The sequence below is a fragment of the Salarias fasciatus genome, chromosome 23 (assembly GCF_902148845.1).
Source record: "Salarias fasciatus chromosome 23, fSalaFa1.1, whole genome shotgun sequence".
NCBI lineage: Eukaryota > Metazoa > Chordata > Actinopteri > Blenniiformes > Blenniidae > Salarias > Salarias fasciatus.
Window position 1 is genome coordinate 25,769,594 of NC_043766.1, and position 17,565 is coordinate 25,787,158.

Genomic DNA, 17,565 nt, shown 5'->3' on the forward strand with positions numbered 1-17,565 from the left:
CTCTCACACAGCTGAAATAAGTCAAGTCCCGACAGCGCCTTCAACTTATGCTGCACATCTTGTCCAACGTCATGTTCTAATCTATGGTTAAATGCAAATTTTGTATTTGTTTCATGTTGAAAGATATGATTATTAATGACTGTTTTGATCAAAGTAAATAAAAGAAGCTTTTCATCTAAGTCTTCATACATGGTTTGCAAGTGTTTTAATGCAAAACACTTATGATTTTGCACTAAACCCTATTTGGAGTATTTGAGAAAGTTTTGAGGGACTCGAAAAACTATGATGAAAAAAAATAAATAAAGAATGCTTGACTGCAGTGAGCTGGAGGAACACATTCACTGATAATTCTATGTTTGTTTTCATCTCATGATGGATTTCATATTGTCACATTCATGTGCAACTTGTAGTCTAGAAAATACAATATCCTCCTCTTAATTCTTCTCACAATTCAGAAAGGGACATGGAGTCATCAACGCTGCAAAAAGCAAAGATGTAGAAGATTGAAGATGTACAGTATATCCATTAGGAACTCATAAAAATAAGAAGAAATGTCAAAAGTGGATTCTTTAGGACTCTCCCTTGGTGGTAACCAGAGAAGCAGACAACACAGGTTCAGAGATGCTTTCAGACATGGGCCATCCAGGACCTCCTCAGAGACCAGTGGAGAAGCTGATAATAGAGGTACCGTCTCTGCCGAGGAGCACATGAGGACTGATGAGGAGCAGCATCAACTTTATTGCTGGAGCTTTGCAGCGTTTGCTGTCTTTACAGTTTATATGCATCGTCTCCTGCGTACACTGAGCTAGCATGCTGGAGCCGCTTGGAGCTAGCAGGCATGAGATTAGAAGGCTTGGTGCTAACAGGCCTGAGTTTCGGTGTCCTCCTCAGCAGTCCGAGAGACTGTGGCTAACGATGACCCCAGCCCTCTGCTGAGTGTACAATTCATTTGGCAAGCGAACAACATAAATGGCTGAATTCCACCCGAAGTGACTCACAAGACGAATGTACTGGTCTGGGCTGTGTTCATGGTGTTCAACCTCTCTTGCCTCTTTCAGTCAGCTGTCGTCTTTGCACAAAGCACACTCACTGAGGAGGAAGAAGAGGAGAAACATGCTGGCCATCTTTGGATTTCGGAAAAACCGCAACCAGACTCTGTCGAATCAGGGGCATGAGTATGAAGCAGAGGTCTACGGCGATGGATGCCATACTGTCGCTACAGCACCCACAGGGTGAGTGCTTTCATGAAGACACGCAAGGTATGGCCTTGAACACCAAACGCAATGATGATTTGGCACACATAACACCAAAAAATATCACAAAGCAGTCCATATTCTTCTCCACATCTTCACATTTTCTGCTGCTAGCCTCTTCTCAGTTGTTATGAAGGCACTAAGTGGCATTGAACTCCAAAAATACTCTATTATAACTGACAAGCATCACTTTAAGCCTCCCCCATTTCTTTGTTGAAATGTGAGATGGCTGATAGCTGCCAAAGCACAGGAAGGCTGATACCAGTATGTATACACAGACGTTGATGACAGCTGGTGGCTCAGAGAGTGGATCCACCAGTCAGCCGAGTGATTAGAAATGAACATGCTGCAAGTCAAATACGGATTAGGATAGCGCGATATGTGATTTTTGCCTGGAACAACGCCTCTATGAAAGCCTGTGTTTTCCAAATTTGTTACTTTTTTTTAGCTACAATTTTGTTTTTTTAAAATGCTTCAGATTATCACCATATAATTTTTCTCAAATTTCAGGACAGCGATGGAGAACGTGTACACACTCCTCCAGCCTCCAGTGTCTTCTGCCAGAGCCGGATCCCCCAGCGAAGGAGGAGACGGAAAAACGAACAGTCAACTTGGGAAAAATGCTCTTGTTCTGAGTCCGCCACCAGTGTCAGGCATCCCTCATCCAGGCATGAGTGGAAGCAAACACCCCTTTTATTCTCCGAGAGAGGTACGGTCCATGTGATCCTCTATTAATACTGATCACATTAAAAAGGTTCCAAATTTTTCAGCCTGTGTGCCATTTCTTTTTTGTGCTGCGCCAGATATCTGAAGTGGATGCTGTGTTTGAACAACCAGAGGAGACAGACAAGTACTGGGCGGACGACAAACAGAGGGCAACAGAGGTTCTGCAAGCAGACAAGCAGTGGATGATGGAAGGAAAGCAAAGTGAGCAGCATATGGAGAGACAGCGAGGTGACGACAGGCTGCAAGAAAGAACTTTTGGAGAGCCGAGAACAATGGAAAAGCAGGGAGACAGGTACTGGACCGAGAACAGGCATCCGGACAGACACATGGACAGACAGTGGACCGTTGACAGGCACACACAGCGTCAGATCGACAGAAAAATCGAAAGACAGTGGATGGGTGGCAGACAGATAGACAGATCATGGTCAGAGAACAGGTCGATGGACGTACAGGCAGACAATCAGTGGACAGACAGCAGAAATTTGGGAAAAAAGACAGATAGACGGATCCAGCCGCTCTATTTGGCTCAAAGGCCACTGCCTCCATACCCATCGGACAGGACACCGTCACCAAAGCAGGAAACTGACCTTCTACAAAGCCCAGAGGTAGCAGCTGCGGAGTTTCAGCCACCGGAGATGCTTGGAGACAGACACATGAGTCCTGATTCAGGCGGAGGCTTCACAGAGGGGTGGAAGATGAGCGGAGGAGGAGGAGGAGGAGGTGGTGTATCAACTAATCGAGCAGCTCCATGTGTATCCAAACCTGATCCACCACCACAGAGCAGTAAACCCAACCTGTCCAAGCTGAGACCCAGACATCGACTCGAGAGCTTGGATGCTCTACCAGGTACTACCGTGGGTCGTCAATGCTAATGTGCTGTCAGTACAAAAGCCAATTTTGGCTCAAAGAGAGCTTTTCATTGCAATCTTTGCCTCAAGGCCAGATGGCAATCAGTATTCTTTTGATCTGCAGGCACTGAAGAGGAAGGTGATATAGAGAGGGATCCTGGAAAGACCGAAAGAAAGGAGAAGGAAAAAAGAAGAGACTCCGAGGGTCAGCCGCCTCCGATTCCTGAAAAGGTTTGACATTTACTACCCCTTTTTTACCTTAACGTAGTTCTGTTCTCAAGTGAATGTAAAGTACATTTCCTAATGGCTAATGCTGCCGTATTGCTTTCAAATTGTAGCCAAAGAGCTCCTCGTATGTGACTTTTCCAAAAGAATCAGCCAATGACAGAAACCTGCCCCCTCCTCCTGTGCCACCTCCAGTTATGAAGCCAGTGCATGGGCTGCCAGACAGAGCAGCTAGCCAAGGTACCTGCAACGCAAACACACATTACCAAATGCAGAACACTGACTTTGACTCTTGATTAAGCCACACAGTAATTTATTCTTTAAAAGGAATGTATCCTTAAATTGTGTACAAAATCTGAACACACTGCTCAGGTTTTGATCAATTTTAAAGTGGAATAAATGTAGTTTTTGTACCATCATAGAAAAGAACAGCAATTGCATTGGGGTATACTGACTTTCACAAATAGTAGGATGTGAGAAAATCTATAATCATTAGTGGAAAGAGGGGAAGAAGCCACCAGAGGCCTTTTAAACGCCTCAAGCAGGAAAATTTATTGGTACACTTGATTAAACAGGGAGCACTGGGACAGCCAGTATAGCTGATCCCTGCACTTGTCATCCAGCTCTGATCACGGTCACTCTTTGGATCAGTTATTGCTGTTTGTAATTAATGTGCATTTAGGACCAGTTGTGCTGCAGGGATAAGATAGAAGTAGGAAACCAAAAACATCCATAGCAGGATGAGAGAGTGAGGAAATGAATGGTGATTTGATATGACTGTGGCCTGTGAGGTGGGTTGGCGCTCATCACAGCAAGAAAATGATTCTAGTTCAAAGACATGCCACCAGCAGATAGGCATGAGCATGTGTGTGGCATAGTGTGTCTGTGTTTGTGTGGTTGTGTGTTTCCTGCTTTTTCCTGCTTCATCTTTTGTAATTGTTATTCAGGTGACGAAGGACTGAGACCTCAGGCGCCAGTGAAACCACAAAGGAACAGAAAGGCAATGTCCTGTGATGCAGGTAGTTTTTTTTTTTTTTTTTTTTTTTTCTGTTTGATATTTATTCAAGCCGGGGTTGGTTCACTGTAAGCATTTGTGAATGGACCATGTGTTTTGTTGGTCTGTTTGTAACGTGTCTGTATCTAACTGTGAATTTGTGTTTCCTGTTCTCACTGAACTCAGGCACTGACAGGGAAAGCCCAAATAACGTTGAGAAGCCCCCAAATCGCAAACCCCCTGTGAAAAAACCTAGACTACCCCAAAACAGAAATAAGTCTCTGGACGTGTCTGGTACATGTCTATGTTTTTATTTATGTGTGCGTGTGTGTGTGTGTGTGTGTGTGTGTGTGTGTGTGTGTGTGTGTGTGTGTTGTGTGCAACGGCATTTGCAAAGTGTGAGTCAGTGTGCAATGAGAAATATTAAATTGCAGTAACTTTCCCATTGTAATTGTTTTTGTTCATGTTTCTGTTTCGCTTTACAGACAGCTTCAACTCGGCGCCTGGCAACAGCGAGCTGTTGTGATGTCCGAGAAACTTGACCGCTCCTGCCATCGTTGCCATGACAACCAGGAAGGAGACAAACAGAGAGAGGGATAAACTTCAAGCAGCGCTACATCACGGACATCATAAAGCATCACTCACGCGCTTCTGTTGGAACAGTCATTTTCCTTGTCGTCAGTCTCATCCCTTTTTACCTGAATTGACTTTCTTGTCTTTGCTTTCCTCACACCTGCTCAACTCTTTTCGTGGCTACAGTATTTTAACAGTATTTGCTACTTTTAGAAAACCCAAACGATCATTGTTGTGTGTCGGCGGGTGAACGGCGGAGTGTGTGAGCGTTGTGGCTTCACTAGAACAGATGATTTTAAACAAATGTCTTTATTAGAATGTGTTTTCTTAAAATCTGCAATGCATTTCTGACTGCTGATACAGTTGATTGCCTTGGTTGACACTTGAAAATGAGTTGCTTCGTATCAAATAAAACTTGATGATTTATATCTAGTTTTGTTTTCAGGAACTGAAAGGTAATATATTTTATAGAACAAAGTAAATATTATGTATGAGCACCCTCACTGTATGAATAAAACACAAGTGAAAAATCACTGTGACTTATGGTGGCTGCAATCTTGTCTTATTTAGCTGATCATGTTTCTTACCTTCGCTTCTAAGTCTTACTACATTGAACCACATACTGTTGTTATTTTTTAATTTGTAGAGATATTTTGCTTACCTGTTTGGTATTGATGTGTTGTACAGAGAAAGTGACCAGCATTCTACCCTTGCAATGATTAGTTTATTAATCTTCTAGTTGTTTCAGAAGCAGTTGGACTGGAGAATAAGGATAAAGCTGAAACTGCCTTCAGTACCCTACATCAGAAGCATCTAAAAAAAAAAAAATCTTTGAAGTCACTGTGCTTGAAGTTTAAAATAGCTGGTGAGCTGAGCAGTGTTGGAAATAATACATATCAATGTAATGTGTTACTTAAAACCCACAATTTTGGCAGTAAGGCCTCAGTAAGTAAATATTTTTTTAAAAAAATTGCAACTGCGATCATAATTACAGAAGGTATTTCTGGCTTCCGACTTCTCACTTCCTTTATACATGAAAGCAGTTGATGAGTTGCAGAGCTGCTGTCTTTCTCTGCCCTGCTCCCTGAGAGACAACTGTGACTGGCTTTAGCATTAATTGGTTGTTTCCAAAGAGGAGCAGCTGTGTTGCTTCTGATTAGGTTCATTAAATCTACATTAGCACTATTAGTCCTTATGGAAGCAGTGAATAGCATCGCAGGTCATGACCTAGAGGTTAGAAAAAGAGGATTGGAAGTTCACTGGTTCAAATCCCACAGTAGACAGGTCAGAGGGAAGCGTGTGCGTGTGTGTGTATGTGTGTGTGAATGTATTCTGACATCTGAACAACTATGTGCATATAATCAAGAAACACCTAATTTAGGATGTGAAATTATTTTACCAAAAAAAAAACAAAGTTGTATTTTCAGTGACTAGAGCACTGACTTTATCTTTTTGAAAAAAAGTACTGGTTCCAATAACTTTTACAACACTCGTGCTGATCAACATAAAAGGCACGAATGTGTGTTTCACTTTATCTCTGCTGCCTCCAAGTGGTCAGAAATGTGTCACGACAGGTTCATAAACTGATGCATGTTTCAAATACAAATACATGAAAATGATAACTCACTATCAGTGGAATGATCCTTAATGAGCTCATAATCGTCTTAGAAAGCAACTTCAGCTTCCGCCCTGGCCATCCAGTCTGTCTGCTCTGCTTTTCATGATCACAGGTGGAGGCTAAATATACCTCCTGCTTTCAGAAATGCCCCTATGGTTGGCATGGCAACCACACACACACACACACACACACACACACACACACACACACACACACACACACACACACACACACACACGTTCAGTCAAAGAATGTGAAACAGCAGGGGGCGACTGATCCCTGCAAATGAGGCAACCGCTGGGTTTCAAAACATCGCACACACACACGTACGAACGCACGCACACACGCACGCATGCACACACACGAGAGGCAGTCTTGGAGGTTGTCATTAGCAACTGTGCTGTGACCTTTTTTTTTCTTCCAAAGATGCTGTGATGAGTCTTGAGCGAGTTTGAATACCGCCTCACAGTGAAATCTTTTTTCTTTTTTCTTTTTTTTTTTTTTTGCAGTTTGCTGAAATGGAGATAAAGAGGCAATTTTTTTTTCCCACTGAATCAGTGATTTTTAATGAGCAAACTGCCTCTAGGGAAATGCAAACGAGGCTTTTCAGTTGACTCAGACTAATTGTTGTGTTCATTAAATGTTACACATGTATGTTTTGCACAATCTACACATGCATTTCCGCTCTCATATTCTTCCCAGATGTTTATGTGCCGCCTGGAAGCCCTAAATGCAGGAAAGTAAATTGATAGAGTTAATCATAAAGTGTAGAATATTATGTTAATTAGACAGCGGTGTTCATCAGATAAAGGCCAAGTTTTAAATTTCTTTCCTGCATCTACTCGTTCTCAGGCCGGCCACTCAGCTCTGACTCCAGAAGCAATTTAACGTCTCAAATGTTGATTTATGGGGAGATTACACACCGTGTGTTGGCAGCCCATGGAGCAGTGACTTCATAACAGTGCAGTGAAATATCACCCTGCTGTTGGCTTGAACTGCTACACCCACTCTACCTTGATTCTGATGTGGAATCGAGAGAGTAACACTAATCCCGATATTAATGTTTCCGCTGTTCCACATAGGATCTGTGAAGAGGACTGCCGAGTCCAGAGGTGAGGCATTAGATATAAAGATGTCGCCATGAGGGAGTTTTAAAACTTGCAACAAAAGAAAACAACAATCCACAATTAAACCTTACTGGTAGTTAAATTTCTATATATTGTTAATTTCAGCGTCATCCTCAGTTAAAAAAGTACCCACAAGAGAATTACTCCTCCATGCCGAGTCCTTAAAGACCCCATAAATGAAAAAGACATTTCTCTGGTTTTTATCTTGCATCTATGAGCTAATTTTTATTTTTATCCACGCCAATTAATTGTCTGTATTGCTTCGTATCGTCCCCATTGAAAACGCCTTTCCTGTTCCTCAAATGAGTGTCAAATGTCTGATGAGTCATTCTGCACTCAGGGGTGTTCGCTGACTTGTATCCAATAGAAATTAGACTGAAGTTTGTAGTTTTGTGTGTGTTTTCTCTTCACCAACTGCAGCACCATCCAGAAAAAAGAAGAAGAAAAAAAAAATCAGGTCCACCTGGTGCAAGTGTGTAGCACACACTTCGGAAGATTGTTAAAACATGTCCATCAAACCGGTAACACTCCCCCCTTTTACTTGGTAGTGTTTTAAACATAAAGATATGTGAATCACCCCTCGGACACAGCTTTACGGGGTCTGTCAACACATTTCCTGGCCGTTATCGTGGCTGTACAGCACAGTATTCTTCACAGCTGATATGAAGACACATCACATCATACAAGAGGCACCCGAACACATCCTACTCCTCTCATCATTCTTCGCCTTGTTACCAAGCAACATGATCACATAAAGGCCGAGGGAAGAGAGGAGCCAGAGCCAGAGCATGTGTGGGTAGAGGAGAAAGATGTGTGAAAATAAAAAGATGCAGGCGGTCCAAAGAAATGTACATGATCGCCCTTGCACTCCCGTGAAAATCCAAATGCTGCACTCTTTCTTCCCGGTCGAGGAGGGATTGAGATTACGCTGAAAAAGCCTGGCATATTCAGTTTGTGTCTTGAAAGGGTACAATAAAACTTTAAATTCCTCAACTCCCACATACTGTAAATGTCCTGACATTGTTGAATCAACCGCCAGAGTGAGGAGATTCGAAGTCGTCCTCCATGCTGTCGGAAGGCACTTACATGGGAAGTGACTCATGAACGCAGACAATGACAAGACGCAGTGTTATTTAATGCAATTACAAGCATGTCTACGAAAGGTCATATGTGAGCTGTTCAATTAGGTTGTCATGGAAACAGTCCTCCTAATGGGGGACAGGGGCCGCTGTCTTTGAAGTCACCTTATGGCCCGCCAGCCTTGTTTGTTAGCAGGAGCGGCTCAAACGGCATCAGTCCCAGGTTGGTGGGCTCTAATAAGCATGTACACACAGCCTGCACAGCCGCTGCTAATCAGGATTAGATCATTCGATTATGTAATTAAAGCTAGAAGGAAATGTGGCCCTCGCGAACTTTAAATAAATAAATAAAACTATAGCTTAATTTTCATAGAGTTGTCATTTCATGCTATAAAGTGTGTCATTGACAGGAGAATGTCGAAAAGACGCTTTCGTACAGTGGGACGACCCGAGTTGACCAGTTTTCAGCTGATCAAATTATCCCAAACTAGAGTCTACAGCCACACTGAGGATACTTTAAGTCAATGTTCATGTCACAAGAAACTGGCGAATGGAAAGGCTGCACTGCAGTGAAAGAAAAACCTTAGCTCCTGTCATCAGGTTCACAGTGACTCAGTGGCTTCACAGCGACAGTCTCAAGTTTAGGACAGGTTTATGTATTCTCCTTGTGCCCACGTGGGTACTCCTGCTTTCTGACACAATCTGAAGACACAGTTGTGTGTTCATCTGTCACAACATTGTCTGTAGAGTAGGTGCAAATCTGTGCATTAAGGGTAGCGCGACTTGATGTGTCAGTCCTCTGATTGACTAGTGACATTTTCAGGTCCTGGTCCTTCATCACGTGGTGAAGCAACATTCAGCTGATTGATGAGGATGAATCAGGCATAGAGGAATGGGTGGAGTAACAATGCTTTGATTTATATTTGTGGTTTTAATAATAAAACTTAACATATAGCAGTACTTCTTGGCCTTCACAGAAAGCTCATTTTGAGAATAACTCATTTATTAATTATTTCATTTATGGAAATTGTGTCATATCTTGTGTTTACCTGTGGTTGAACAATCTTTAGTTACTATATTAATGATTTCATCTGTAAACAACTAGGTAGTTTTGTGCCTCTGATGTTGAAACTGTACAACTAGAAACTTTTAACATCTGATTGTTAAACCTGGTGTTTCAGTTGGACTAACTGTTAACTTGAACTGCAGTATCTGCAAAGCGTTTGCGGCGTTAAGAATGACAGTAAAAATATCCTAATCCCTCCAGAGGGTGATGGAGGGGAGAGAGGAATCAGAGCGGCTACGTGTGCGAGGAAGGGAGGGAGGGGCAGCGAGGGGGAATGAATTAACAGATTTAGTGTCATCTCTCAGTCTGGGAGGGGAGCCAAAGTATCGACCACCTTAATCCGGTCATCCTTCTCTTCCTCCTCCTCCTCCTCCTCCTCCTCCTCCTCCTCCTCCTCCCCCCACCCAAACCACCACCGTCGCTGTCTGCTGCCTCCCCCAATTTCCATCTCTGTTCATCTGTGTGTTGTTTTTTCAGATTAAAGTCGTCTAATACGCGATGTTTGTTTGCAGGTTCAGTGTTGATGTGAGGAGGCGCTTGGGCCACTTTTAAGCCGTCTGTCTCGATGGAGCCTGGATTGCACATTCACAGCAACATATTTGCTGCTGTTGTTTCACATTAGAAGAAATCACTGCAAACGCAGCTTAATAGTTAATTTGCTGGTGGATTGTTCACAACACAAAAGAATCAAATGCAGCATTGTTTGTCATTTCACTAAAAGATCAGGAGATATTCATTGCAATCATCCCCTGAAGTTTGCAGCTAAATATCGGCAGATAAAAAGGTCACCCAGCTTTGTATCAATGAGAACGATATGATCACCACAAGTGTTTCTATTGATCTGAGGGGGAGATTGATGGTTGAGGATGGGTGGGTGAAGTAATAGCTGTGCTACTGAGAGCTTATGTGTACATTACAGACGGTTTATGTAGGCACGGGTATCTGTTAATCTGACACTAGTTTCAGGGGGAGAATCAGTGTTAATCCCATGACTAGCCTGATAAGTCCACTCACAATGAGACCCCACGTGTGAACAACAGGAGTAAACACACACACACACACACACACACACACACACACACACACACACACACACACACACACACACACGCTCGCATGGGCACACACATACACAGTAGTAGACATAAACAAAATAGTCATGAGTAAGATGGTCTGGCATAAAAATCAATAAAAGACAGTAAATAGCTTAGGAGGTATGAAATGTGTAATCTTGGAGGTACACAAGCTCAAAGTCAGATTTAAACGGGCAATTTAAAGCTTAACAGTTGAAGTGATGGATTAGAAGCCTGTTAAAAAACCACAGAGATTAAAGCTGTCAGGAGACGGAAGTTAGATGATAAACAATGTTGCTTGGGGAGGCAGGAAGAGAGAAGATTTAACAATGCTGGGCTTTGCTAAAGAGACTGAAGCACTATGGATTTGAATGTAATTGATTATAATGAACGCTGCACAGCATGCCACATTTGTTTTTGTTTTTGGCTTTTGTTTTTGTTTTTTTTGTTTTTTTTTTATGGCGCTGTGTTAGTATTCAGTTGGAGGGGAAAGAACCACACAACCTCCAGGAATCCAGCAGGTACTACAGTAATGCATCAACTGAAACAAAGGGTGCCACATGCTTCTCAGACGGACTGAAGGACTGAGCCGAAATGAGATACTAATTTTTTTTTAAATAGATCTTCTAAAAAAATAACCTGACATTTCTAGTATAAATGTTTCATACAAAAATTATTTGACATCTATACATGGGAAATTAGCTCAATTATTAGTTTACTGTTTCTTCGAGTAACCGTAACATGCATAAATTAGACAAACCATGAGTGTTGAGTTGCTGTCGGTTTAATAAACTTGAGCACAACTGGTTTGTTTCGCATAGCAGAAGCTGCACTTTCTGCAACTTGAACATTTAAATTTCAAAGGCAGCATACTGAAGCATACCAGCATGAGAGTGAAAAATCAGCCCTCCGCTCAGCGTGACCCTGACCTCAGTGACCTAACTTATTGATTAAGTTGTCAAACTAACCGGAACAGTGCCGCCAACACATCTCTCCGTCGGGTATTAAGATTGGAGGCCGCACTGAGTTGGGTCACTTCAATGAAAGTTTTTTTTTTTTTTTTCTTAAATCATGAAAAATTCCCTAAAATGCAAGAAAACATCAGTTCAGCTCTTTCAAAGACCTCTCTGCATCCTGCTGTGGGGGATTTGCCAAAGACTGAGCAGCTTGTTAAAACCACGGAGAGTTCACCGTTCAGGTTGCTGCTACGTTTGGGTCCACACACTCAAACAGGAGCAAGGAAAATGAAGTAAAACTATCTTATGAGAATATCTGATGAAGGGAGGACCGCAAAAAAGTACAGTACACTAATTCAAATAATAAAACTGAAAGTTGGAGAATGGCTAAATTTAAGAGAGCACAGCCAGGAGGAGCACTGGTGTAGTAATGCAACCTACACCAAATACTCTATGGCACGACACACACCAGTAGCAATGCAAAGATCATTTCCTAAAGAGGAGAAAACCTGTTTTTATGGCCTGTGTTTTCCTTCTTACAGAGAATACCAAGTGAGTTCACATCATGGGCCACTAGAGTAAAAAAAAAAACAAAAAAAAAAACTGAAAAAGTCAGTCCTGACTCATTTACATGTGAGAAGAAGAAGTTATAGTTTATCAACATTTAGACAGAGCGACAGGCGACATCAGTGTTTAGTTCGTTTCACCACAAACGCAACACAGATTGGATACAGCTTGATGTCAAATCCATAAAAACAAAAACAGTCTGGACAGCACGAGAAAATGCTCTTCAAGCTTCCAGTTGGCTGTTAAATATTATACTTTTTGTTTCGATTATGTATTTTACATACCAAATATATATGAAAGCAAAACACACCCAGCCTCATGAACACCCATATTCTGAAGTGCAGCAACACGTTCATTTCCATATATCTATCCATTAGCACAAATAACAGTGATCCTTTGAAATTTTACTATTCACTATTCTTGGTGTGTTTTATTGTGTTTATTTGTTTAGAATGGTAGAATTCTGTTGATACTGATAATTTCATCATTGACTTGTTGTTCAGGTGTAAAAATATTCCTGATTTCGCTGCAAAGCTTGTTAACAATGGTACGATGACAATAAAAACTTCTTATCTCTTCACTTATTGTTTAATGCATACAAAAGCAGAAAGTTTATATCTAAACCAACAATTTTTACAGAAGTTAAATATTCTTCATAACTAATGAACATGTTTGCTTTGAAGGCAAATTACTTCAATGACATAAAAGTATAACCCTCATAGTAACTGGGTTTTGAAGCAGGAACTTTATTACCGATGCCATGGCTGACTCACTCATATAGTCAGCGGAGTGGCGCAAAGCAGGACAATAAAGAATAGAAACATCTGTTTTAAGTAAGGTTAGAAAAGTGTGACCCTGTGCTGTCAGCATTGTTCTTATTTCTCATTACATTTAGATTATTGTGATTTAAATAATTCTTCCAAATCCATTATTTTCTCATCAAAGTGAATTAAACAAACCTCTGTAATCCTTTTCTTGGCCTTAGGCATAGTTATGAGCACCTGTCACATATCTCGACAAATCAGTGTGTGTGCGTGTGTGTGTCTGTGTGTGTGTCTGTGTGTGTGTGTAAAGAGTGAAGAAGCCAGGGGAGGGAGGGGGGAGTGAGTGGGCCTCTTACGAGGTGAGATGTGTAAGCCTGCTGCTTGCTGCAGAGTTAGGTGGGATTATAGGACATGTATCTGTGGGATAAGGCCGAGTTAGTGGGACCCTACAGGCCTCCAACTCACACCATCTGTCTGAAGAGGCCAGGCCCGTCGCCGGCTCTGTCACTCTCTCATTAACCTCTGTCCTGTCTGTCTGCACTCTGCTTCACGGCTCCTTCTCTCAGAGCATTCATTCTCAACATTTACCCCTTTTCACCCCACAGACACCACCGACTCTTTTAGTCGGGCCTCATCCAGAGTTTCTCCCTCTTCAGCAGCTTGTGTCTCCTGACCCCACTTGGCCTTTAGAGCTTCTCAGAGGATAAACGCTGAAGGATATGAAACCGGGTCGATAGGGTGACTGAGGGGTCAGCTTCCCATTCAAGGGGTTTGGGACAATCATGGGAGATGCTCAAGCTTAAAGGGTCTGGTCAAAACATCATTTCTAATTTACCTCTAATAGCACAAGACCATGAAGATTGGCCTGAAGATTCTTTCTTGAGAAAGAACAAAAAAAAAAAAACTTGAAATAAATAAGCCAGCATGCTAAATCATTTTATCTTTATTTTCTGAAATAACAAGAATGTCGTGTTTGTGAAAGCGAGCCAAGAAGTTATCACATGAATGTGATTGTCTTGACAAAAAGATAAAGTTTGCTTGTTTACTTGTTTGTTTGTTTGATATATTGATTTCTGTACTTGTGACCACAAAAAAAAAACAAACAACAACAACAAAAAAAACATCTGGACTCCACCTGGGTCCCGGCTTGTTGAAGAGTACCTGCTCCATCATTTGACTGATTTTAATATTCTCCCATATTTATGTGTTTGTGCTCAGTTTCATGTCCAAATAGGACAGGATGTCCAGACATTCACTCATGTCTGAAGAGGTGAGAAAAGGGTTTCTATTCACCACAGCATTGCTCCTCCATTCATCAGTGTGTAACGCCACCTCTGAAGTTCTCTTATTCCTACAAAAGTTTTCAAAGTACAGGGGCAAACAACACCTTTGCTTTAAATTGATATGTTTATTTGTTGATTACTGTGGTGAGGTGGAGGACTTTGCTCAGGAGCTTTTTACTTCTTTTCTCTCTGGTACAAAACTTTGCAATAACATTTTTCTTCAAAAATCACAGAAGCCCACAGTTTTTTTTTAATAATACAATATTGCATGAAAGTGTTGAAATCTCAATTTTCATGCAAAAAACATTAAAGTTTTACAAGTGTGAAAAAAGTCTAGATATTTTCTGTTTTTCTGACTCTTTCCCTATACGACTGTAAATGAAGCAAGTCAGTTCACTGAACATTGTAAAATAAAAACACCACAAACCTGTATGAGTTATAAGAGATTCGAGAGTGAAATATAAGCAAATGCTAAATAACAATAAGAATCTATTTTTTTTAGTTCTACACTTAGCATTACACTTAGCATTAGTTCTCAAAGCTGCTCTTATGCAGTCAATTAAACACAACACACCTTAATTTTTAAGGACACATTTATTTATTTATTTATTTATTTATTTATTTATTTATTTATTTATTTATTTATTCATTCATTCATTTTTTTATTTTAGTCTTGTGCAACGACTTCTTTCTGCTTTTTGCATGCAGTTATCAGCTATTGGTCACCAGTGGTCAAAACACTTGTCACTGAGAAAAGCCCAGAAATAATCCAGAGGAGCACATGGTGTGTTTGAGTGAATCAGGCTGTCTACAACAATACAGATCAATATACTGTTGGAAAAACACTGCACACAATCAATATAAGCACCACTATTACTTTCACCCATTATTGTAATCACAGTGGTGGCTCCTTAAAAGTGTCTGATTGCTTAAACAGCCCTCTGGTGATGAGACTGCAGCAGTGATCAGAGGGTTTTGCAGGCTGTAATTGGAGCCACCTGAATGTGAGGTGCACTGAGATGCTGCTGCAGGGTAACTGTGTGCAGGGCTGCAGATGCAGGAGGGCTGTGTTTGCCATGAAGTATGAGGTAAGTTCCTCTGTGTCTCTCCCTCTCTTTGTCCCTCACCCTCACGGGAGGCCCTGTTGGTTTAGCTGCTAAGCTTTCCCCGGAAACACAAATGATGGACAGATAGAGAGGTTAAAATAGAGAACAGAGGAAACCAGAGGGCCAAAGACAAACTGTTGTGCATGTTTTGTTGTTGAAATAAGTCTGCAGAACAGCTTTAGAATCCATGCAAACATTAATCTGTCTTGTTAAAGAGGCTAATTTTTGTGACATGTACCCAAACTTCTGTTTGTGAGTCCTGTCCTCTTTCCATGAGTCAGCATGTCTGCTTGCCTTCAAGGTTTTGTTTACTGCTCAAATCAGATTTGTGAAGGCGCTATTAACTCACTGATTCCTTAACGAGACACTATTAAGACACAGAGAGACTCGGATTAACAAGTTTAGCTTTTAAGGAGCATCGAGAAACGCTTGTTGTGCATTTCTCTGCATTGGTGGACTTAAATGGGTCGGGAAAAAAAAACAACTAATTGAAGGATTTTGAGCCTAACTGTGACAGACAGGGCATTGTGAGGGGCTGGGGCAATTTAAAGGGAACTGAAACAGTCAACTAAATGCTGGAATTCTTGTTGCAAAAATAATTATCAATTATAACCACTGAAAAATAAGGTCATAAAAATAAAGGACAAACTATCAAAACAGCTTGACATCAGATTCTGGTGTTAATGTTGTATTCACTCTTTTTTCATGGTTTTGAATATTTTCATTATTGTTATCAAAATAAATGAAAAAATATAAACAATTATGAAATTCCACTGGTGATGTAGCATATATCCCGTCTTTTAAAGTTAATTATAAAGAAATAGATTAGCAAATTGAAATTTGTAACACATTTTTTTCATCATAACCCACTCTGGGGTGTTAATTTTTATTTACTTCATGGGGCAGAGCAAATATTTATGACTTTTACAAAGCACAAGTTTCATAGAATGTAATTGAAAATTAAATTTATTTGTCATAGTATTTCTAGTCTACATGTAAATGAGCCTTGAAATAATTCAGTTTTTGTGTAATAAATATGAAATAATATATGGAAATTTCACTGTGAGTTTAAATGAAACTATAAGGAAAGAAAATAGCTTTTGGATTGTTTTTATCATTTTATTCGTTTTGTTTCTTTTTATATAATTGTGCAAACATGTTGCAATCTAGGCCAAGTCTAAATTATTTATATAAATAGTGCTTTAAAAACTCACTTTTGTGTTGTCACTTGAAGGCATTTTTAAACTCCGCTGGTCTGTTTAACTAAATATTTCTTCCTCATATTTCAGAAAATTATCTGATTTGGACACAAAATACTCTCCTCAGAAGTGACTGAAACCTGCTAATGTGGAGGAGGTCAACATTATTCCTCTTGTAAGAATACATGGAAACTACTATTTTAGCAAAGTATAAGTGCTTTAGAAATTTGATAAAGGAAAAGATTTGGATATCAGTACAAGACCAAATGGAGGCTTATATTTTTGTAGATGTGTATGTGGACATTTAGGAGGAACCAAAGTCCCAGCCAGGTATTGGGGATCTATTTCTAAATGAACTGTGAGAAGGTGTAAATGAATTCCGAAGCTTTGCTCGCTATGGTTATCCAAGGATGTGATGGATGACCGAACCACCATCTCCCTGCATATAAATTTGATGTAGAGTCATGAGCACTGAGGTGGTGAAAATGTCAGAGTTATGTAAATGTCTTCATTAGACATTTAGAAGAAACAAATCAGCAACAAATCAGATTTAGATTTGTTTGTATCCAGTGGTTATTTTTCTTTGTCTTGTTTCCTCTAACACAAATAGCGCTGTAGTTTCTTGCAACTCAGCACAAAAAGTTTTCCTGCATAATGTAGTTAATTCACTGCAGGCTTCACTCCTTTGAATCATTGATATTTGTTTGTGTATTTCTGCTTTATGTGCCCGGTGACAAAAGAAACAGGCTTGTTGTTACCATTAGCTGGGAAGTCAGAACAAGCTGTTATTGGTGTATTTTGAAAATCCTGTGAGGTGGAGCGATACAGCTGAGATCAGACTGTGCTGGACCGTTACGCAAAGTGAACAAAAGCATGTTCGTCTCGGACTGAACTGTGCAGAGTTTAGGGAAGCAGTACACATCAACACATCACTTCACAGGAAGGTGGCAAGCAAGAATACCCATCAGCCACCTGGGCTTTTACAGAGCTGGAGAGCAACAGCTGCAAGGACGCTCCGAGGAGCTCATTCCTTTATCTTTGTTGTCTGAAGTTATGTACATATTTTAATATACGTTCTGAGAGGGCTGACATTCAGCATAAGAACAGG

At 40.7% G+C, this 17,565-nt stretch overlaps 1 protein-coding gene across 2 annotated transcripts in view; it reads left to right on the forward strand.

The window, feature by feature from the left end:
* LOC115381408 (capping protein, Arp2/3 and myosin-I linker protein 3-like) overlaps positions 1 to 5,147 on the forward strand; it is a 32,242-nt gene extending 27,095 nt beyond the window's left edge. The window contains exons 33-40 of one of the 2 annotated variants that reach the window (XM_030082750.1): positions 1,059 to 1,232; positions 1,764 to 1,962; positions 2,057 to 2,825; positions 2,952 to 3,058; positions 3,166 to 3,292; positions 4,000 to 4,071; positions 4,233 to 4,340; positions 4,532 to 5,147. In XM_030082750.1, coding sequence (XP_029938610.1) covers positions 1,059 to 1,232; positions 1,764 to 1,962; positions 2,057 to 2,825; positions 2,952 to 3,058; positions 3,166 to 3,292; positions 4,000 to 4,071; positions 4,233 to 4,340; positions 4,532 to 4,572 — 1,597 coding nt within the window. In that variant the 3' untranslated portion in view covers positions 4,573 to 5,147. The remainder of the gene's footprint in view (positions 1 to 1,058; positions 1,233 to 1,763; positions 1,963 to 2,056; positions 2,826 to 2,951; positions 3,059 to 3,165; positions 3,293 to 3,999; positions 4,072 to 4,232; positions 4,341 to 4,531) is intronic. The other variant, XM_030082751.1, reaches the window with a different exon arrangement.
* Positions 5,148 to 17,565: the final 12,418 nt, after the last annotated feature.